The sequence below is a fragment of the Lampris incognitus genome, chromosome 11 (genome assembly GCF_029633865.1).
Source record: "Lampris incognitus isolate fLamInc1 chromosome 11, fLamInc1.hap2, whole genome shotgun sequence".
In the NCBI taxonomy this organism is placed as follows: domain Eukaryota; kingdom Metazoa; phylum Chordata; class Actinopteri; order Lampriformes; family Lampridae; genus Lampris; species Lampris incognitus.
Genome location: NC_079221.1, coordinates 13,209,042 through 13,231,498, shown reverse-complemented (window position 1 = coordinate 13,231,498; position 22,457 = coordinate 13,209,042). Strand labels below are relative to the sequence as shown.

Sequence of the window (22,457 nt, the reverse complement as noted above, 5' to 3'; positions counted from 1 at the left end):
CATCCAGCCATCCATTATCCAAACCGCTTATCCTGCTGTCAGGGTCGCGGGTATGCTGGAGCCTATCCCAGCAGTCATTGGGTGGCAAGCAGGGTGTTAATTGATTTTAAATATTTCTGGGCTTCTGAATTGACCATAGCTTGCAGTGAGGCATACTTTTATCACATTCAAGAGATGTGCTGGAAAAATTTCAGCTCTGTAGGATGAACGGGTGATTTTTTTTTTTGAAGTTTGGAATGTGAAATGTCTAGAAATTTAGATTTGTTGGAATACGCCACGCCCATTTTAATCAACCATTACCAAATTTTATGCGTCGACTAAGTCATGACCCAAGATCACGCAAACCGAATGTCATCAAACGCATACAGCTGAATTACGAGATATAATTTTTTTTTAAATATTTGTAGCGCCCCCTATAGGCTAAGCACAATACACTTTAATACGTAAGCTTAATAAAAACTCCTGAACATGTCACAAATGTCAGGTTGATATCTCAAAATGTTCATGAGTTTTTGCAATTTTTTTTTAAATTAGCTATTTTGAAGAAAAAAGGTGATTGGCTTGTATATAAGGAAACCCTATGGAATATCATCCAAAAATTAACTTTTCTGGCTTGGTCCAAGAGATGCTCTGTACCAAATTTGGTGACGATTGCTCAAAATTTGTAGACGCAGCAAAAGAACTAATTGGAACAAAATTCAATATGGCAGAAAATATTTCTTGGTTAAAATGGGCGTGGCTTCTATTTTTCGATTTGTTCGGAACCACATCCGTAATATATCTATCTATCTATCTATCTATTTATCTATCTATCTATCTAGATATCTATCTATCTATCTATCTATTTTTTTTTTTGTGCAAGTAGTGGGTGAGATTTCCAACCTCTCTGCCAACTTTGGGAACTCTTAACTGTTACGGTTCCCGAGACCCAGATACTTTTAGGGCGGAAGAAGAATAATCCTAAAGGATACAATAGGGTTCCATCAGCGTCGTTGCTTGGACCTCAAGTAAACAAAATGAATTCATCTTCGTGAAGATTAATACACAGTGTAAACTCTAAATGGTTTCATTTACCTTAATATAATATGCTAAAGCCCCACAATTTCCACTGACTTTATTCTCTATTGACATTTGATAGTGGATCCGGTGATCCATATTCTTCAGCTAGTTCTGCTGCGGTTGAGTTAACTCTGGAGATTTGCACACACCACCGCATTTTTACATGACGTTTGAGGGTCCTTCTCAATAATAATTGCTTCCAGCGGGGGCCAGCAGGGGTAAAATAACTAATCTTTAACATGACAATGTGTTGATGTTAAATCTCCCAGGAGACGTTCAGATCACACACACACACACACATACACACACACACACACACACACACACACACACACAGTTTGTAACCAAACGAAGAACCTCATTGTCAGAGTAAGTATATATTTTCCTGCTTTTTTAAATATATCAAATCATACATGTGTGTAATGAATATGAGAAAACAGTAACTGCTGATCTTTTATAAGACTACAGTTGTATTTTGATTTTCTTTCATTGCAGATATTTACATATTAGTGTGCAGAGTCTGAGATAATGCCCAATCAAGCACAAGAGGTATGTCTGTGGATATATATATACGTATATATATATATATATATATATATATAGCTGCCAGGAAAGAGGACGGCCAAAGAGGAGGTTTATGGACTAGTGAGGGAGGACATGCAGGTGGCTGGTGTGACAGAGGAAGATAGGAAGAAATGGAAACGGATGATCCACTGTTGCGACCCCTAACGGGAGCAGCCAAAAGTAGTAGTAGTAGTGTATATATATATATATATATATATGTATATATATATATATATATATATATATATATATATAATTTATTTTTTATTCCACATGCCGGTATTTCATCTGTTTTGTGTGTTTTCTTCCATAATGTAGACTGTTTTTGCATCCCATTATGTTTTTGCAGGATGCTGTGATAAACATCAAGACAGTGCAGGAGATTTCCCAGGAACTTGGCTTTGAGTGGGCAGTTCTGGCTTACGAACTCGGCTTCAACAGAGCTGAAACCAGTCAGTTCCACATCAAATCTACAGAGAAGAAGGTTCAGGCCAGGACCATGTTGGAGTGCTGGTATTGTGTGTGAGTGTGTCTGTGTGTGTGTGTATAAAAGCAAACTGCACATGTAACATATGTAAACCTAACAATAACTAATAATAGCAAATCTACGTGTACAATCAATAAATCAATAAAAAAGTATTTTACTGTATTGTAATTATCTTTCAGTTTATCTACTATACTACTTTCTTCTACCGTATATGTAATGATGCCTCCAAGGCCTTGTGTCACACTCACAGTCTTCAGCAAAGTATGCAGTGGTAGCAATAAAGTTATATCTGCTGAGAGCAATCAAACATAGCAAATATCTGCAATATCTGCAAAAGTACCTTGTATCCACTACCTTATTTTTTTCTCATGCTTTGATTTGCCGTTTTTATCCATGTCAGAATTCAAGTTCAATTACATATAGCAGCTTTAGACATGTGTTTTTCTTTTTTATTTTAAACCTTAATCATTGCAGATACACATGAAGTGAGGAGACACACACACACACACACACACACACACACACACACACACACATGCATATAACTCCTTGGTCTCCTGTCTGTCTCATGTTACTGTATTTATGATATTCATCCACAGGTACGAGAGATCATGGGATAAGCCCAATAAGACCAAGTTGCTGCAGGATGCTCTGGAGCGTGCAGGCCAGTGTGACCTGGCTGAGAGACTGCACTGCCTCCACTGGGGACACCAGAAACTGAGCCATCAGGTCGAGCTGCCCTCTGCCTTTCCCTTCCTCATCACCGTCCACAAGACCATCCGCAACCCCGAGGGCTTACGGAAGATAAACAACCTCAAATGTAGATACACCTGAGGCTGAGGGAGAGAAAAATACATGCTCACATACCTGTGTACACACAGCTGTGTACACAAATGACACATATACAGCCATGCTACATGCTGCAGTTGTGACATACTTATTTCACAAACAGACGAAATGCTTTGTGTATTTTTCTTCACTTGCTCCAATTTGAAGTTGTCAGTGAAGTGAAAAATAATGTAGAATCAAGAAATGACAATGCGAAAATAAATGATTAAAAATTAAAAATGGACCATGTGGATACACTGTCACCTCTGATGCCTCACAAAGCACACTAAGCCTCACACTAGAAAAACAGGTTTCCAAATGCCAACCTGAATTTTTTTTTTATATTTATAAACATACAAGACGGATGAACACATACAGACAGGTGATAAATTAAAGGAAAAACCAACATAAAGTGTCTTAGTAAGGTGTTGGGCCACCAGGAGCCTCCAGAGCAGTTTCAGTGCTCCTTGTCATAGAGTCTGCAAGTTTCTGAACTCTACTGGAGGGACGAACACCATTCTTCCAAAAGATATTCCCAAATTTGGTGTTTTGGTGGTGATGGAAAGCACTGTCTAACACGTTGGTCCAACATCTCCCATAGGTGTTCATTTGGGTTGAGATGGCATGAGGTTCAGTGACCCCTCGAGTCCTGTGGATGGGGGCATTGTCATCCTGGAAGAGACCACTCCCATCAGGATAGAAATAATTTCATCACAGGATAAAGGTGATCACTCAGAATAACTTTGTATTGATTTACAGTGACCCTTCCCTTTAAGGGGACAAGTGGATCCAAACCATGACAGGAAATGCCCCCCCTCCCCCCAGCAGTATAACAGAGGCCCTGGACCCCCTCACTGTAGGGGTCAAGCATTCATGTTTTTTTCCTTTGTCACCCGTCTGCAGACAGACAGATAGGTGACACACAAACATACAAACCAACACATATACAGATAAACAGATAGGCAGACAAATAAACAGACATACGGATGAACAGCCGGAGAGTATGTCAGAATCTTTTCACGACATTGCAAAAAAAGAATCAAGTTTATCTTTATCTCTTTTCTGTCGTAAAATCAAGAAAATTGTTACTCAAAACAAAAACAAAAAAAGCCTCAAAAATGTATAGGCCAAAGTCTGTCTAAACTCTTTATTTTGCTAAGTTTCTTGACTGAGTGTGTAATGAATATTGCGTTCAAGCCACATATGAGTAGACAGGCCCATTGGAAACGCTCACAGGTCCGGACAACCAAACTTGCGCCGTCTGCAGCCAATCACAGGCGCATGCGGCCATTCTGTCAGCAAGGTTGAGTGAGAGCGCAGTGTTTCTTACTGCTGTATTTTCAAAAAGGGAGACGGGGCCACGGATCCACTGTGACTGGAATATAACCTCTGCAGCCAAACGAGCGCAACTATTGTAAGTACTACCGGCGCATTATGTGTGACCGGTTTGTGATTTGGACGCACATTATGCTCACCTGGAGATACACAACCGGCTGGCGTGGATCCAAAACGACCGTTTACCGACCATTTACACACCAAATCTGATCCTTTCCCCACAGCGTATGGTTGATTTTCGTTCGCTTAGCAAACAAAAGTGCACCGGCATATTCTTCTTTTTTTTTTACACAACGTCGGAGTATTTTGGATGTCAGCTGTTTACTGACAGTGGGATTATCAGCTATTGATTGACAAGACGATGGCTTCGGTGCTGAGTTTCTTCAGCGGACCAGAAGAACTGGAAGACGTCAATCACGCCCGGGGTTTGTTAAAGGAATTGAAATTGCTGTACGACTCCCGGCTCCTCGTTGACGTTACGATAGAAGTGCAGTGCGATGAATCTCTGAGCCAGGGCCCCGAGTCCGTCAGAGGAGACGCGGAGAAACTTTTCCTCTGCAACCGCAACGTCCTGGCCGCAGCCAGCCCTTATTTCAAAAGCATGTTCACCGGGGGTCTGAACGAAAGCATGCAGGACAAAGTCGTCATCCGTGGTGTCGACCCCGAGTCCATGTCTGTCATCATAGACTATTGCTACACAGGTAAAGTTACAATCACGGAGACCAACGTGCAGAGGGTCTATGCAGCTGCCAACATGCTTCAGCTGGAGTACATCAGGCAAGCCTGCTCCAGCTACATGACCAGGAGGCTGGACCTCTGCAATTGCGTGGGGGTAATGAAATTTGCAGACACCTATGACAACCCTGAGTTGAAGGGGCAGGCTCAGGCTTTCATCGCGAGGAACTTTGGTCAGCTTTGTCACGGCAGGGAGCTTTGTGAGCTAGACTTGACGCAGCTGAAGGAGGTGTTGTCGCTGGACACGCTGGATGTAGACTGCGAGAGAAAGGTATTCTCAGCTGCTCTCCAGTGGATCGAAACTAATGTACCCGAGGAGTCTGAGGCAGCCTTACAGATACTTGGGTGTGTGCGCTGGAAGCTTTTTGCCGAAAAGGACAAAGCCTACCTGGAGGGCCTCATGGTCAGGCCTGTCATTGAAAAATACCTTGCGTATTTCATAAACAAGTCTGCAGAAGAAAGCCTAGGAGTGCCCGCCAAGGCGGACGTTCCAAAACACAGGATAGGTGTGAGCGCAAAAGAGATGATCCTCTTCTTCGGCCTGCCAAACGACAATATCATGTGCTTTGACCCCTTCTCAGAGGAGCTGTACTTCATGGCGCCGCCTCTCGTCGACCTCAGCAGTCAGGATTACAAGCGGCCCACCATGGAGTCCTTAACTGCCTGCGCCACACCTGAAAACAACCTGTATCTCGCATCCCACCTCTCCAAGCACTTCTGGCTGTATAACCCCGTGTTAAACAGCTGGCAGGAGTTGGCCGAGAGGCCTCTGGGTCGGATGCACTCCGGGATGGGCTACCTGAACGGCCACGTGTACATCCTAGGCGGGAGAAACCCCGTGACGGACGCCAGACTGAAAGAGGTGGAGTGTTACAGCGTCCAGAGGAACCAGTGGACGTTTGTGGCCCCTCTGCCTCACTCTCTCGGCAAGATGCAGGTGGTGGCTTTGCACGACCACCTTTACGTGGTGAACAAACGGAGGATGCTCTGCTATGACCCAAAGAGGAACCGCTGGCGCCACTGCGGTTCGCTGAGAAGAGACAAGCTTCACAAGGCATGTGCTTTCCAGGACCAAATCATCTGTGTGTGTGACACCCCGGTGGTGAAGGCCTACAGCCCAGCTCGAGGAGAATGGAAGCGGATGGGGGACATTCCCATTGACAGCCGGGCCCTCAACTACCAGGTGATTCAGCACAGCGGCAAGCTGCTCCTCCTCACACAGACATTACTGCAGCACAACAAGAACCGGGTCCTCATCCATGAGTATGACTTGGCCAGGGACAGCTGGAAGAACGTCATGGCTGTCTATGTGTCGTCCCTGGGGCCCGTCTGCGTCTCCACACGCGTGTACCCGGCGTGCTTGAGCTCTGTCCACAGCTTCTCCACGGAGGAGGAGGACGACAGCGGGTCCAGTGCTGACTGGGATTTTGATGGTTTGACGGATGCGGACTCAGATTCGGGAAGCTCCAGCTCCTTCTCAGATGAGAACTGGTAGCGAACATTGTTACTGTGTCAGAGTAAAAGTTTACCTTATTTATATTGGAATAGATTTTAAAGGATAATTATGTTTTTTTTTCACAACCTGGGTCTTAATTTTTGTAGTTTTTGCCATCATGCATATCAGTTATGATATCATTCTACTCACCATCTTCATTTTGTAGGTTTTGGACACAGGACCACCACTGGACTCAGCTTTACAATGGTGTCGTATGGGACAACTGAACAGGAGTGTCAGACATGTTTCAACAAGTCCAATTTAACCCAATTATCTTATCTAAAGCAAATATTTGGAAGTGAAAGTTAAAAGTTATGATGTGAGATGTCCAATATGATCAATGGTGGATGACACTGCTGATCTACATCCTGGTTCAACCTGCAGGAAGTAGCAGCCTATACTAACCGTAGGTAGTAATAACCATCTATAAAATAGCCGGCCAGCACAACAGAGAAATCATAGATAATGGACAGTTATGGACATAGTCTGACTGACACACTAGGGGGGGGGGGTTGTTGTTTAAAGGACACATTTAACACTCCTGTTAACGTGTCCCACAAGACACTGCTGCAAAGCTGAGACCAGCGGTGGTCCCCTGTCCAAAATCTACTAAATGAAGCCTGTGGATAAAGTGATACCATGACTGGTATGTATGGTGATGAAAACTACAAAAATAAAACTCAGGTTATAACAAAACTTAACTATCTTATGACTGAGTTCAGTTTGCCAGAGTTGTAGTACAATTCAGTATTAAAAATACACTCATCTTACACAAGTTCATCAGGAACAAGTACTTATCTCTACTTCAGCTTGGCTTATTATTGACTTAACGGATGAGGGGGAAAAAGCACAGGAAGTTTTCCTTTGAATTGCTCACTGAAAGTACTTTGTGGAATACGTCTGCTTTCTGTAAGTATGACTAGTAAATACAATGACTAGTGTATGACTAGTACATATCAGTAAGAGTTGCTGAATGGTACTGATTGAGAAATTGAAAAAGTTTGTATCTGCTACCTTTCTATTTAAATTTGCCCATATTGTCTGTTTTGATTTGTTGTTCCAATGACTGAACTTATAGAGGTTAGCATTCAGGTAGAAATTACCCATGGACCCTTTAACCAGCTTCTGTTAGAAACCGACCGCCAACCAAAAGGAGGAGAAAAGACATACGCCTGCTTACATATTAATTTCTGTTGCCTCTATGCTTTTTTCTTTTCAAGAACATACTAGCAGTGGTTTAAGGGGCCTCGAAGTCGTTTTTGTACTGTTGAGTCATGTGTTTATGTGTCACTCAGCCAGTGTTGTGGAAGCTGCTGCATAAAATGCAAAAGCCAATGTACTGTATGCTGACTCAGGTGAAGCTTCACTAAGAACCAGTACGCCATTAATGATATAATTTCTTTTGATATGAAAATTGTATATCATTTAATCAACATTTAATGTATTCAATCGGTGAAGTTTTAAATGGAGGTCCATACTGTAATGTCATTGTATACGTATTAATTATGGGTTGTGTTTTTTTTTCTGTAACAGAATATATACATTATTTCAGGAAACAAGGTCTATGAACATATACAAAGCTGATGAGTCCTTTTTAGTTGGATGTCATCTTGGTTGCATTCATGATAAAAGTGCTGCTTTGCCATTGTTCCGCCACACCACTATCATCCACACCCACTTAGAGTACTGATGTTTTAATTTCAGTCTTGATTGTTTATTGTATTACATTTCGGTGTGTGTGTGTGTGTGCGCGCGTGTCAGGGAGCGAAGAGGGGGTACTCAATGACTGGAGTGGCTTAGTCACTGAGGACGCCAAGGAATTTATTTTCTAAAAAAGATCTTTAAAAAAATGCTCCAACATAAAGTTGTATCTAGAGGTTTGGTTAAGAGTATTACCTCATGCCCCCTCATCAAACTAGAAAGGGTCTTGATTATTTTGCTATTTTGTGTATGTGCAGAATAAACACATATGTTTGATGAAAATGACTGCCGTGGAGTAATGCATTTCCAGCCGAGGCAGCATACAATGCCGCAAGCCATTTTAGCTTTTAAATCTTTTTTTGATAGGACAATCTGTTCTCACAAAATATCAAATTTTCATAGCAAATTAAATCAAAGCTAGTTCTAATTGAGTTTAACTGGTTAAAATGCCAACTTTTGATATCACAAATTCATCCCTGATATCAAAAATTCAAATCTTGTTGTCAGTAAGTTTTAACTAGTAAGAATTACAAGTCTCCATCGTTCATTTTAATGAGATGGAATTTTAAGTCTAATTGAAAAGCTAACGCGTTTATCAGAAATTTAGTTCATAAGTTCAATTTGAATTATTCCAAATGTCAACTGTTGACATCAGAAGTTGAATTATGTGGAAATCAATTGTGTCAAAAATTCTGTTTTTGTTTTTTTTCTGTTGCATATCAACATTTGGAATGACATTCTTTAACAAAAATATAATCGATCACATCAACGTGGCATTTCAACGGGTCAAAGTTGAATTAAACTAGTTGTAATGTAACTTCTTTTGTGAAAATGGATATTCTAATCAGAGAAAACTGGTGTGCCATATAAAAAAAGAGATTAAAAGCTTAAGTGGCCCCGCCGCACATCTACTGACATCTACCGGCCGTTTCTTGCTCTGATTGGCCGAAGCAGCGTAGTCTCGCGTTATTATCCGAGTGAGCGACATAAACTCTCGCGGTATTATGGTGCCTGAGCCATCCAGACGGCCAGGATGAGAGATGGCAATAGAAAACAAACCTGCGGAGGAATTTGACACAGTATTCAATAGAAATGACTCCCTGGAGCTATCGTCGCATCACGATTATGAAAGCCTTAAAGCTCGTATATTCAAGATCATAGTAATAGGAGATTCCAATGTAGGAAAGACGTGTTTGACGTTCCGGTTCTGCGGCGGTACCTTCCTCAAGAACCCGGAGGCGACGATCGGGGTTGATTTCAGAGAGAGGACGCTGGAGCTGGATGGAGAAAGTATCAAGGTAAGCAAACGTGTCTGAAAATACCTGACCAGATCAGACCAGATCAAAACCAACCCAGACCAGATCAGCTTCTCGTTTTAGAACCTGAATGAAAAGCCAGTTGTCCCGGACCTGCACGATGCTGATCATGAGTGACAAGGATCAACAAATCCTCTTTGATCAGTACCTTGTAGAACCGAGTAATTCTGTCCAAATACACTACTACTGCTACCACTGCTAGTACTTCTATTACCACCACTGCTGCTACTATTACTACTACTTCTGCCACCCCTGCTAATATTACTACTACAGTACTAGGCAAGGCAGGTTTATTTTCTATGGCACATTTTATACACAATGACAATTGGAATGCACAACAATACACTGAATAAGAAATACAGAATAAGATAATAAATAAAGACATTACATGACAAAACAAATAGTATTACTACCAGCTCCTCTAAAATAAATACTACTGCTACTGCCACTACTGCTGCTTTTACTACTGCTGCTTCTATGGTAATATTTTTTATTTTTAAAGCACTTTTCAAAACACGGCTGAGTGAAAAAGCAGCTTAAAAAAGTGGGTCTCAAGAAGTGATTTAATGTACTGACTTTGCAGGCCCGACTTCCCGTGTATAGAGGACAATAAATAATACATTCTCCCCTATTAAAAACCTTTATATCTGGCGCCAGACATAAATTAATTAACTTGTATTGAGATTCAGAGCGGTAGGAAGTCTACTTTCCCGACTGAAAGAAATGGAATTGGTGGAGCTGGATGACGGCTGGAGGTTGCTGAACTTGGGTAATTTCCAATGCCATCATGGGCCCCAACATCCTTTGAGAGACAGAATCCAGTTCAGTTTTTTTTTTCACCTGAAAAAATTATCATAATGAACGGATATATACCAAGTCCAGTTGCACTTGATTCAATTCCTTTGGATGATCATAATGAAATACCTAGTGTAGGCTGATGTTCCTTGGGCCCACTTGTTTACTACTTTCACCACCACTACTGGCTACTAACTAGTTATTACTACTTCTTCCCACACTTGGTTAACTAAATGTTACTTAAAGGCATCCAAAGGAATTGAATCAAGTGCAACTGGACTTGGTTATATATGGACTTGGTTATATAACCAAGTCCAGTTGCACTTGATTCAATTCCTTTGGATAACTATGACCTGGATGAATGAGAACATTCACAGACATGTTACTTAAAGGCCTCCTGAAACAGTAATTCCTTAATATGGTCTTTGTGTGTTTCTTTCAGTTGCAGATTTGGGACACAGCAGGTCAGGAGCGCTTCAGGAAGAGCATGGTGGAGCACTACTACCGCAGTGTCCATGCCGTCATCTTTGTGTACGACATGACCAGTCTGGCCTCCTTCGAGAGCCTCCCCGAGTGGATTGAGGAGTGCAGCCGTCACTCTGTCTGCACCATGGTGCCGCGCATCTTGGTGGGGAACAAATGTGACCTGAGAGAACGCCGAGAGGTGCCCACGTCGCTCGCACAGCGCCTGGCTGATGGTTACAACTACCCGCTGTTTGAGACCTCCGCCAAGGACCCAGCTGAGAAGGAACATGTGGACGCTATCTTCCTGACACTAGCCTACAGGTTGAAGTGTCATAAGCCACTGAGACTGAAGCAGCCAAGCGAGAACAACGTTAGACATCTTTGGTATCAGAGAGAACAGGAGGAGGAAACCTGTCAATGCTGAGGACATGCGTGTCCCGTGTAGGCGTATGCAGGGCATCTCTGAAAACCACCAAACCATTTCATGTATTGAGCTTCTACATCTTAATGTTGAATTTGGAAAAATACGGTCAGCAGGTACGATGAGCAGACAGGATTTCCACTCACTCGCTTGTTGTGAGGCAACGTACTGGAGAAAGCATTTTATTTGCACAATATAGAATTGACAATTCAGCACTACGCATGTGAATGGATGTGAGATTATATCAAAATAGCTGTGGCTCAATCTGCACATGAATTCACTTTAAATCAAATGATGTAGGGTCACCAGATATCAAACATAATATGCAGATAAAAAAATAGTTTATCTGTTCAGACAAGAAAGCAAATACAAGTAAAAACAACAAATATTTCAGTTAGAGGGACCAGTATAAGAGGCAAGTCTAAACTGTGAAGAAAGACATGCATTTGTTTAAAATTTCAAGGATTTTGATACTTCTTGAGAAAACACTATCATAGCATTCATTTTGATTCCGTTAAGAACCAGTCATTTCAAAAAATGTTGACTTAACCAGTTTGTCATGAGGAGTCATACATCCCATTATATCTGAAGAAACTATGACACTAAAGACAATATGTAACAATCCTCTGAGACAAATTGTGAATTATGTCTTAAAATCTTAATAGATCACCTGAGGATGCATGGACTGTTGTAAGTTTCCCTGAACTGGGGTAAGGGGGGGAGGGTGGTTAAAGGTGCTTTTTGTAACTCTACTTGAATTCTGACTTCCGTTGTTCAGCGATGTGAGAAAAAAACCCCATCAAATCAAAGCAAACGAAGTTAAATAGAAAGGTAGACGCCACACAGCATGCCTGCTGACATTTGCCATTTTCAAACACCCACATGAGATACCTATTCTCTAATCATGGCATATTTTGCCAAGGCCTGCCAGTTTGTGCCAAGTTTTCTGGGGGGCATCAAACAACAACAAAACCACACAGGCGGCCTGGCTGCTGTATTTCCAAAACAGAAATCAGGGGGTTAAGGTGTCTTAAGTCATTTACCTGTTTCAATCAGTACCATTTAGCGACTCCTGGTGATATTTACCAGTCATATTATGCTTTAAGGTAGCCAAAATATTACACAAAATACTTTTAAAATGGCCGTTTTGCATGTATACAACATAATGCAAAGGCATTCTGAGAGTATGGAGCTTTATAACAAACTAAAGCTGTAAGTCCAAATAAAGAGTTTTATCAGCATTACTGTATTTGTGAGTGGTGAACTTTGCAGAAAAAAAAGCATTTGCTTCCAATTTTACACTGAGACAGAGACACATAGACCAGCAGATGAAATATAGAAAAGAAGATCGGTGATTTGAGGTTGAACTAGTATTTGGTTTTTCAGCCACTGAGCAGGGCAACTATGAAAATGCAATAGTATTATTCATTTAAATGTTATTTTAATGTTTATAATTACAAAATAAATTGCCAGATTTTTCAGTGCAATTTTATTTTCAAAATTGAAACGAACATTCAAAGTTTGTCAGCCTTAATACAAAACATGACTTCGAAATAAGATGTCAAATGGTCGTTTCGTATTTGTTTTTTATTTTTATTTTTTAAGTTTTCTCGACAAACATCTGATGAAGCCACGGACAGTGCAGCGTACTAATCAAACGCTGCCACTTAATTTTTTACCCTTCTAAGCTTCCATACACCCACGGCCGGCTAGCTCTACTGGTGTGTTCAAGCAACCTTGTAAATTAGGAAACGTAAGATTCCGCTTGTAACAAGTTGTAACTCTAACACATAGTCGATGAGAACCACCCTATCAGCCCGTCTGGAGATGGCCCACGAACCTTTAGCAGTTGGGAAAATGACAATGGAAATTTTGATTTATGCTTAAAAATTAATTAAAAATGATTTTGTCGTGCCTTATCGCCGTGAATTGATTTTAATATCGCAGCATTTTTAATAAGAAGAGTTGCATTGTCGAGTTCCAATTTATCCGACAAGACTAAGTAACTGAATAATGCATGAACGTTAAATTGTGATGAGCGAGCTATATTTTATATGCGACGAATAATGTTACACGTGGTCTAGTTTACAGTGAGTACCTGAACGCACCATGGTAACTGATTCTGTCGTCATTCTCGACACGGCGTCTGTTCGCGGCCATGGAAACACTGGACGGGCTGGACTTGAGATCACAACAATAACCAACAACTGATTTTCATGCAGGCAGGTGTTTTATTTTGACACGGATGATAAAATATGAGATATTAGTGATCGGTGATTTGGTGTCTGTCTGCGTTCGCATGTGACACACACGGATAGCGGTAAGGTTGTTGATCGTTACAAGTCGTTTTTTCCGTGGCCTGGCTGCAGAGGCGGACGTCACTGAGGCCAGACAGTGCAGCTAAATCTGAATAAAGGTGATAATCACACAACAGGTGTATTACTTTAGTTTCGTTATACCCGCAGATAAAGAAAGGAACCCTGTATTACTTTACCTCCATAACAGCACCATTTAGCCTATGTTTGATTGTAGTGTTGTTATTCTCTAACAATACTACAACCAAACAAGAATGAAGTTATATGGGGGGGGGGGGTCTGAGAAAGGACTGATGATGGGGAAAGTGTCTGTTAGTGTTCATTCTCGTTGTAGGTTTGTATATTATGCAATATTCTAGCTCGTGTGAAGCGCATCGAGTGGCTGTTGCAGCTAGAAAAGCGCCATATAAAATGCTACTTGACTTGACTTGACCAGACCAGACCATGAGTGAATGACTGAATGGTAAAAGATTTGCCTGAGTTCAGACCTTTGAATCCGCCCTCCGCTGAGCTGACTGATTTCTCTGGTGTGGCATCATGACACGAAACAGCGGTTTCTCGGTTGAAAGAACGATTATCCAATTAGCGCCGCGAGGGGGGGGGGACGAAGGCTATGGCGAAATTAACATTGGCAAATATTCGCCTCCCGTTCACTTCCATTCTATGCGAGCGAAGGGGCGAATAAAACGTTCGCTCCCAGAGGCGAAAGAAATTTGCGTTAACTTCGGTTAACCTTGAATCCGCAGCCTCGGCCAATAACAAAGAAGTGTGTGTGGTTGACCCCCCCCCCCACTTGGCTGTAATTGGCTGTAGTTCTTAGTGATCCAGGAAAGCTGACGCTTGTGTTTTACCAGCCGGTGTTGTACGATATCCATCCATCCATTATCCAAACCGCTTATATTGCCCGTGAAAACGACAAACTGCCCCACAAGAGAGATGCTGCCTGGCTGGCGGTGAGTCGGGAGACCGTCATTGAGCATAAATAAATGGAGAATTTATCAATAAAAATCAATTCATATTTCGCGGCATACAAATAGTTGTAACTAGTACACCAGTGTTCTTCCTCTGTATTTGTCCATAAACTATTGTCGCGGTTTTTCTATAGCCCGGATAACTATGGATGGAGGCGGGGACTTTTAGGTGCGACAAACCGGGCTTCACCACCGTTAGCTAGATAGCTGCGCCAATGCTAGGGCTAGCCTGCTAGTTAGCTAGTTAGCCGTGTGCTAATGGGTTAGCAAGCTCACCTTGGGACCAGGGCTGGTGATGGAACAGGGCGGCTGAGCTCTAGGCGGGGCGGGAGATGGATGGCTGCTCTCCGGGGTGCGTGTCTCTCTCTCTCTCTGTACTCTGGCTCCGGTGTGACCGGGTGAATGTCTCTCTCTGGTGCCCAACGTGGGGCGGGAGATGGATGGCTGCTCTCCGGGGTGCGTGTCTCTCTCAGTCTCTCAGGGGAAGCTCTCGGGGGTAGTCAGCTAGCTACAGGTACCGAGGCAGTCTGCTGCTAACACTACCACTGCTAGCCACCGTATCTACTGTCTAGCCCAGGATACGCTAGGTTTCCCTGCTCTATCCCACGCTAAGGTGACAGTCTACGATATGGTTACTAAACAGTTCTGGCGCTTTGTCTCTCCCGCGGTGTCTAATATAGTTGCGTCTGTGACAGCGCGAGCTAACCTGTGATTGGTCCTCTAGCTGCACGAGCCCAGTGCAACATTCCAAGTACATCCCCAGGCATTTCCCACTACACTGCCCCCCTCCAGCACTGTTGAGTTCCTTCAACATAAATGAACAACAGACTACAAAGATCGGTCTGATTAATCTAACACGATAAACGGGACAGAACACCCGCGAAATGAACTAGGCCCGGAACAAAGGGCGTCAAACAAATGTGGGTGGTCGCTATCCATACTGGACTCTTGTGACTAGCCTAGTAACCCCCAAGTCAACTAGTCACGTCCGTCAAAGTTAGTCTAGGAGCCAGGCGGGCCTCCGGACTGGCCGGCCCCGTCTGGTGGTGTACGGGAGATGGGACTCAGCGGCGTCGGCTTCGTCTCCTTCTGGGTCAGGGGCGTTGGACTGCCCGCCCGGAGCGCAGGCTGCTGTCCCACGACGTTGGGTGATTGTCGACTCGCCTGAAGAGTAGCTGGCAGCAGTGTGTTGGAGCGGCTGGAACCGAGCCGGGGAGCCTGGTGTGCTGGGTCCTCCATCGTCGTTTGCGTGGAACAGGTCCTCCAGCCGGAGATCAAGGTCTTCATCGATCTCCTCCTGCTCTGTCACTCCTTCGTACTCCTCTGTTCTCTGCGCCCCCGGCTCCTCCATGTCAGCAGCGGGAGGACCTCCTTCAGGTGTTTCCTGCGGCCCTATGGCTGGTGCTGGAGCAGACAACAGAGCATGGCGCCTGTCATCTGTGCCCCAGATCTTCACCAGGCAGTCATCTGAGCCCGTGAAAATGCGTCGCCCGGTGCGGTCGAAGGTGACACAGTAGACAGAGGAGAGATGTCCCAGAATCCTCTTGTGCATCTTCATGTGCTGGTAGACAGCTGTAGGCAGTAGCTGGCGTAGACCGTAGGAGCCATTGAGCCGACGCCCATTGCTCGTCTCCACGATATTGGGTGGACTCCCATAGATAATAGGAGGCTCTGGGGGTCGTCCACAGTGCAGAGCAGCCAGCGCTGAGCCCTTCCACACAACATGCTTGCAGCTCTTGTTGGTACGCAGGAGGTTCTGCCTGCCGGCTCCCAGGATGCTGTGGAGACCAGGCACGCTGGCAGGAACCTCTTTCTCCAGCAGTGGACATACTCTAGAACACACTTGGAGTAGGTGGTCTGGGCTGATGTGCCTGTGCAACTTCACCTTGTTAATGTTGTCGATGCCACTGGCCAGGGTCTTGAGCTCGGGGGTGCTCATGCTGTCTCCTACCGGCGGAGGACTTGGAGAGCTATCGCGACGCCGCTCGTCTTCCCATGCTACTCGCCGGATTCTCCCTTTTCCTTCAACCTCTCGCCCCAGCGTCGCTTTAAAGTCATACTCGCGTGCCTCAACCTTCCTGATTGCTTCAGCTAGTGTTTTGGGTTCTGCCCCCAGGACTTCATACGCGATGTTTTGGTTCTTCAGCCCGCGCAGAAAGGCTTCTGCAGCGTAGGCCTCCTGCAGTGTAACACCAACCTGCGGGTATGCCAGTGTGACAAGTCTCCTCACTTCCTCGCCAAACTCATAGAGGGTCATCTCTCTGGCCTGCTTAACCTCGCTGAGTTTACGGCACGCAGTTCCCTCAGGCAGCTCTTTACCGTAGCGGCGGCGTAACTGGGTGATGAGCGCGTGGTAGTCATCTTTTATCGGAGCCGGCTGCGCGATGACAAAAGACATGGCGTTGTCCCTCAGTCGGAGATACAAGGCGTCCAAACAGGTCTCGTCGGTCCAGCCCCTCTTTCTCGCCATCCGTTCGAATGGTCCAACGAAACTATCCCGGTCGCTCTTACCATCAAAAGTGGCGAGGAGCTTGATGTCATTTTCGTGTCCTCGGTCGGGACCTTGTGAGCTTCGGTTGCCGCTCCGACTTTGAAGGTCTCCTGTCTGGCTCTGTTGACCTCTAGAGGAACCTGCCTGCCCTCCAACGCTGTCATCCAGCAGGTTTCGGCCGCCGTTGCTGTCCAGGGACATTTGGCCACCCTGCATCCCGTCGGGGGGTGGTACTGCAGTCGCTCCATTTTTTCCACCATGACCGATCGGAGTGCTGGTAAGTGGTGCGGGCTCACTGGGTCCATTTCCTGTATAGCGCAGGGCTGCTGGGGCCGCTTTGCTGCTCGGCCTGGCTGGCGTCTCCTCGTTGCGCCGGTCGCTCAAGTTAGCCACTGCGGCCATAGCTGCTGGCAACAGGTGATCAGCGCCGTCTCGCTGTCTGGCCCCTGGGTTCTCCCGGGCCGGGGTGAACTGCGAGAGTAGGCTCATGTCTTGCACCGTTCTGCTAGTTCGTTCTCCGAGCACAGCCCCTGCCGACCCTACACCACTATCGCTTTGAGGGCTACTAGGAGAAACCCCTTGCTTCACTACTTGAGCGATGAGCGACAAACCGGGAGGCTCACCTTGGATATCTGAACGATGACGGGCCCAATTGGTGTGCTGAATGGGAGGTGTGGGGGGGACGAGATCGCTTAGCCACCGCTTCCGCTAGTCCATCGATACGCGCTGTGAGGGCCTCCATCTGCATCTCTATCTGGCGTTGCATCTTAACCTGGGTCTGGCGTTCCATGTTTTCCATCTGGCGTTGCATCTGAACCTGGGTCTGGTTCATGGTTTCCATCTGCGCCAGGAGGAGCTTCATCCAGGCGTGCTCTCCGGGGTCTTCTGTCCCCACACCAGCACCATCCAGACTCAACTCAGACTGTCCTTTTACGTTTTCTTTGTCCTGTGACATTTTTATTTTTCCACTGATTTACGTGACTACTGAAGAAATTACAGTGCTTCACAAAATGGCTTCTTGCTAGCTGGGTTAGCTCACAGTGTGCAGGCTGAATTATGCCGCCATGTGACCGGGGCAGGATCCTCCGGTGTTGAGATTATGGCGAATCCCAACCTTTTATCCCACTTCTGACACCACTTGTCGCGGTTTTTCTATAGCCCGGATAACTATGGATGGAGGCGGGGACTTTTAGGTGCGACAAACCGGGCTTCACCACCGTTAGCTAGATAGCTGCGCCAATGCTAGGGCTAGCCTGCTAGTTAGCTAGTTAGCCGTGTGCTAATGGGTTAGCAAGCTCACCTTGGGACCAGGGCTGGTGATGGAACAGGGCGGCTGAGCTCTAGGCGGGGCGGGAGATGGATGGCTGCTCTCCGGGGTGCGTGTCTCTCTCTCTCTCTGTACTCTGGCTCCGGTGTGACCGGGTGAATGTCTCTCTCTGGTGCCCAACGTGGGGCGGGAGATGGATGGCTGCTCTCCGGGGTGCGTGTCTCTCTCAGTCTCTCAGGGGAAGCTCTCGGGGGTAGTCAGCTAGCTACAGGTACCGAGGCAGTCTGCTGCTAACACTACCACTGCTAGCCACCGTATCTACTGTCTAGCCCAGGATACGCTAGGTTTCCCTGCTCTATCCCACGCTAAGGTGACAGTCTACGATATGGTTACTAAACAGTTCTGGCGCTTTGTCTCTCCCGCGGTGTCTAATATAGTTGCGTCTGTGACAGCGCGAGCTAACCTGTGATTGGTCCTCTAGCTGCACGAGCCCAGTGCAACATTCCAAGTACATCCCCAGGCATTTCCCACTACACTCTGTATTTGTCCATAAACTATGATAACATGTAGCTACAGGTGAGACAATCAAGTGAAAACGTTTATTTATCTTTCTCTGGATTTCAGTGTACATTTTCGCGTCGCAAAACCAACAACTGCTCACGTGTGGCCGACAGCCACAACCACTCAAACGGACTACAAACCAGCAAACTAATTTCCGTGTGCGTCACATCCTGCACTACCCACGTTCACCACGACAGGGTAGCAATTCTGGTCATTGGCGCATGTGTGACCGTAGCTTTGTTTATGCTTGCGGGAGACAGTGTGGCGCGGGCCTCCGCAGATGGCGCGCGAGCGACGTGCATGCACAGAGGTGTTTATGCTCAATGCATTGTTCGTTGCAATATTCTCCGAAACGCCAGGGGGGGTAAAAACAAAATAGCGGGACCTGAACTAGTGACGTGAACTAGTGACCTGTGATGGCGTGGCGGCCTGTCCGGGTGTCTCCCCACCTGCCGCCCAATGACTGCTGGGATAGGCTCCAGCATCCCCGCGACCCCGAGAGCAGGATAAGCGGTTTGGATAATGGATGGATAATTGAGCTTTCGCAAAGTACCGCCCCAGAACGGTGCTTGTCCAATCCTACCTTAGCAACGGTCCGTCAAGCTTTCAAACACACAGCAAAATGCTGAAACGGTGTGCCTATGGTATCTGCAAATCGGATACTAGATATCTGAAAAGTTTGGAGGGGTGTAATTTTCTTGCCCTTCCCGAAACCCAGAACGCAAGAAGCGCAATGTCGGCAATAGATTTGGCAGTATAGCAGACCCCATGGCCAGCTTAATCCATCCAAAATCAACAACAATACCTGTCTGCTCCAAGCTAAGCTTGCTACTAGCTATTATTGATAGCTAATACAGCTAACGTATTATTACTGTTACTTTTACCCACACAATGCGCTGATTTCTTCCTTCATGTTTTGGTGTTTTCTGGCTACTTCCTGGATAGTTCTGAAATGCTTGACGGGCATAGCAACAGTAACTAAGGGGGGTGGGACTTTGCAAAAGGTCAGTTGCTGCTAGATGCTCAAGAGAGGAGACAGGACCTATATAATTGCTGCTAGATGCTCAAGAGAGGAGACGGGACCTTGAAATCCATCCATTCCATCCATTATCTAAACCGCTTAACCTGCTCTCAGGGTCGCGGGGATGCTGGAGCCTATCCCAGCAGTCATTGGGCGGCAGGCAGGGAGACACCCTGGACAAGCCGCCAGTCCATCACCGGGCCAGCAGCAATTATAGCCTAACTATTGAGATTCTAAGTAAGTGGAGACAAAACTGTTTTATGTGATCCGCATAGATTATAAACCCTTGAATATAAAAATGAATCATTGAAATAGGTTCTGAAATGTAAACGTTATATTGCTTTTATCCAGAAAAAAACCACAGCTCCCCCGTTTACTTGTATTTGTTTACAGGGCAGTCTTGCCCAGTCCAATATGGCGGCGACGCTGACGTATTGCAGCAATGGGTCGAAGCGGCCAAAGCGGAGTCTACTGACGGACCATTCGCCATATCTGAATTTGCATAAACACAACTCGACCTCAACTTTATGCAGATGAGTCTTAGTGCAACGCACCCAGCTTGCAAAACTCAGATCAAATGGTCAAACTAGGCAGTGCTGATCAAATATGAATGAAGATTCTGTTACTGCATTGCCTATTTCAGATTATCAGATTAGATTGTTTTATTAGCCACATGACCAAGTCCCGTGGAATTTGCTTTCAGTACACGTTAAACTCTGCAGTGCAATACATACAGGGACAACAGCAGACACTTGTAGAGATCGGGGTCACCAACAATACAGTTACACAATAACATAAACGAAAGTATTACACACAACAGTTAGCGGAATGATAATATAAATGCCAATTGTGTGTGAGGAGGGGACTATAGGGAAGAATTCAGAGTTCTGATAGCTAGCGGGAAAAAGAGTTTGTGACGCATTTGCTGGGATAGGTTCCAGCATCCCCGCAACCCATCCCAGTCGCTGCTCCATCCCTTCTGCCGATCCGGGGGAGGGTTGCAGACTACCACGTGCTTCGTCCAATACATGTGGAGTCGCCAGCCGCTTCTTTTCACCTGACAGTAAGGAGTTTTCCCAAGGGGACATAACATGTGGGAGGATCACACTATCCCCCCCCCTACCAACCAGAGGAGGCGCTAGGGCAGCAACCAGGACACATACCCACATCCGGCTTCCCACCCGCAAACACGGCCAACCGTGTCCTCAGGGACGCCCGACCAAGCCGGAGGCAACACGGGGACGTTATAAGTAATCCAAAAGAGTCAGTGGTGGCGATGGGGTCTTCATTCATTTGTATGGGTGTTTTGGGATTCGGCATGCATCGGAAGTCAATAATGAGTTCTTGGGTTTTGGCTGTATTAAGCAGAAGGTCGTTGTTTGCGCACCAAGTGACAGCTAGGTCTACTTCAGTGTAGTACTGGGTTTCATCATTGTTGGAGATGAGGCCTACAGTGATTGTGTTGTCTGCGTATTTTATTATTTTCGCAGAACTGTCTGTAGATGTGAATTGGGTGGTGTAAAGTGAGAAGAGCCAGGGGGAGAGAACACAGCCCTGAGGAGCACCTGTACAGATGGTGTGAGGTTTAGGTCATTAACCTTCACCCTCTGTGGCCTGTTCCACAGGAAGCTCTGAATCCAGTGGCCTATGGCTGGGTCAATGTTCATATCCAAGAGTATGGTAAAGAGTTTGATTGGGTTGATGGAGGTGAAGGCAGAACTTAAGTCTATGAACAGGGTGCGTGTGTAGTTGTTTAGTGATTAAGATGTTGCAGAGCATGGTGGAGGGCTATGCTAACTGCAGCCTCAACAGACCGGTTGGGTTGATAGGCAAATTCATATGGGTCCATCATTGGGGAGGTGCAAGATCTCAAGTATGACAGAATGATACGCTCAAAAGCTTTCATGGCAACTGGTCTGATGTCATTGAGGCAGGTGATCTTTGAGGACTTTGGCACAGGAATGATGGTAGAGAGTTTGAAGCACTGTGGGGCCGTATATTGGCTTAGAGAGGTGTTAAATATGGTGGAAAATATTGGGGCCAATTGTGCTGCACAGTGGCTCAACAAAACAGGACTGATGCTGTCTGGACCTGCTGCTTTCCTGTTGTTCAGCTTCTTGAATATAGCTCTCACCTCATCTTCCTGGATGCAGAAGGGTGGCATTGGAGTGAGAGAAGGGGGGATGGCGGATGGAATAGGTCTTTCAAACCTCACATAAAACTCATTTATCTGGGTGGTTATGGTCATTATCTGGAGGGGAGCAGGGTCGTTTTTTGTAATCTGTCATTTCCTTGAGATTTTTCCATATTGGTCTGGAGTTACTAGAAGAGAATTATTCCAATTTTGTTGCGTAGCTGGATTTTGCTTTTCTTATTGCAGCATGCAACTTATACTTGGCTGCTCTGTATTGATCCCTGTTTCCGTTTTTGTATGCCCAGTTCTTTTCTTTGTATAGGAGATGCAATTCTTTGGAGAACCAGGGATTTTTATTGCCATACAGTGTCACTGCCTAAGAGTACAGCTGTCGCAATCTTACAATACTGTGATTGCAAACATTCCCAAATCGTCTGTGAATAGTACACATGGCCATTGTAACTCTAGTTAATGGTCACACCTATATTTGCATATG

At 45.3% G+C, this 22,457-nt stretch overlaps 4 protein-coding genes across 4 annotated transcripts in view; all 4 read left to right on the top strand.

The window, feature by feature from the left end:
- The first annotated feature begins 1,587 nt into the window (after nucleotides 1–1,587).
- On the top strand, nucleotides 1,588–2,944 carry wu:fc50b12 (uncharacterized protein LOC103911624 homolog). The gene is made up of 3 exons (XM_056289890.1): nucleotides 1,588–1,608; nucleotides 1,973–2,136; nucleotides 2,710–2,944. The coding sequence occupies exons 1-3, from the start codon at nucleotides 1,588–1,590 to the stop codon at nucleotides 2,942–2,944; spliced, it is 420 nt and encodes a 139-aa protein (XP_056145865.1).
- A 1,690-nt stretch (nucleotides 2,945–4,634) lies between these two features.
- Nucleotides 4,635–6,503, top strand: kbtbd7 (kelch repeat and BTB (POZ) domain containing 7). Its single transcript, XM_056289434.1, has one exon. The coding sequence runs from the start codon at nucleotides 4,635–4,637 to the stop codon at nucleotides 6,501–6,503; it is 1,869 nt and encodes a 622-aa protein (XP_056145409.1).
- A 2,734-nt stretch (nucleotides 6,504–9,237) lies between these two features.
- Nucleotides 9,238–11,847, top strand: zgc:101559 (Ras-related protein Rab-33B-like). The gene is made up of 2 exons (XM_056289435.1): nucleotides 9,238–9,502; nucleotides 10,758–11,847. Exons 1-2 carry the CDS (start codon nucleotides 9,245–9,247, stop codon nucleotides 11,202–11,204), a joined length of 705 nt encoding a protein of 234 aa, XP_056145410.1. The 5' UTR covers nucleotides 9,238–9,244; the 3' UTR covers nucleotides 11,205–11,847.
- A 1,505-nt stretch (nucleotides 11,848–13,352) lies between these two features.
- The window catches only part of katnal1 (katanin p60 subunit A-like 1), a 30,633-nt gene continuing 21,528 nt past the window's right edge, over nucleotides 13,353–22,457 (top strand). Inside the window, exon 1 of the mRNA XM_056290029.1 lies at nucleotides 13,353–13,423. Coding sequence (XP_056146004.1) covers nucleotides 13,418–13,423 — 6 coding nt within the window. The 5' untranslated portion in view covers nucleotides 13,353–13,417. The remainder of the gene's footprint in view (nucleotides 13,424–22,457) is intronic.

Excerpts from the sequence above, each read along its gene's own strand:
- zgc:101559 (XM_056289435.1), top strand. The coding sequence starts at position 9,245 with ATGGCAATAGAAAACAAACCTGCGGAGGAATTTGACACAGTATTCAAT. Across the intron at positions 9,503-10,757 it reads TGGATGGAGAAAGTATCAAG|TTGCAGATTTGGGACACAGC; the intron begins GTAAGCAAACGT and ends TGTTTCTTTCAG.
- kbtbd7 (XM_056289434.1), top strand. The coding sequence starts at position 4,635 with ATGGCTTCGGTGCTGAGTTTCTTCAGCGGACCAGAAGAACTGGAAGAC.
- wu:fc50b12 (XM_056289890.1), top strand. The coding sequence starts at position 1,588 with ATGCCCAATCAAGCACAAGAG. Across the intron at positions 1,609-1,972 it reads TGCCCAATCAAGCACAAGAG|GATGCTGTGATAAACATCAA; the intron begins GTATGTCTGTGG and ends ATGTTTTTGCAG. Across the intron at positions 2,137-2,709 it reads AGGACCATGTTGGAGTGCTG|GTACGAGAGATCATGGGATA; the intron begins GTATTGTGTGTG and ends ATTCATCCACAG.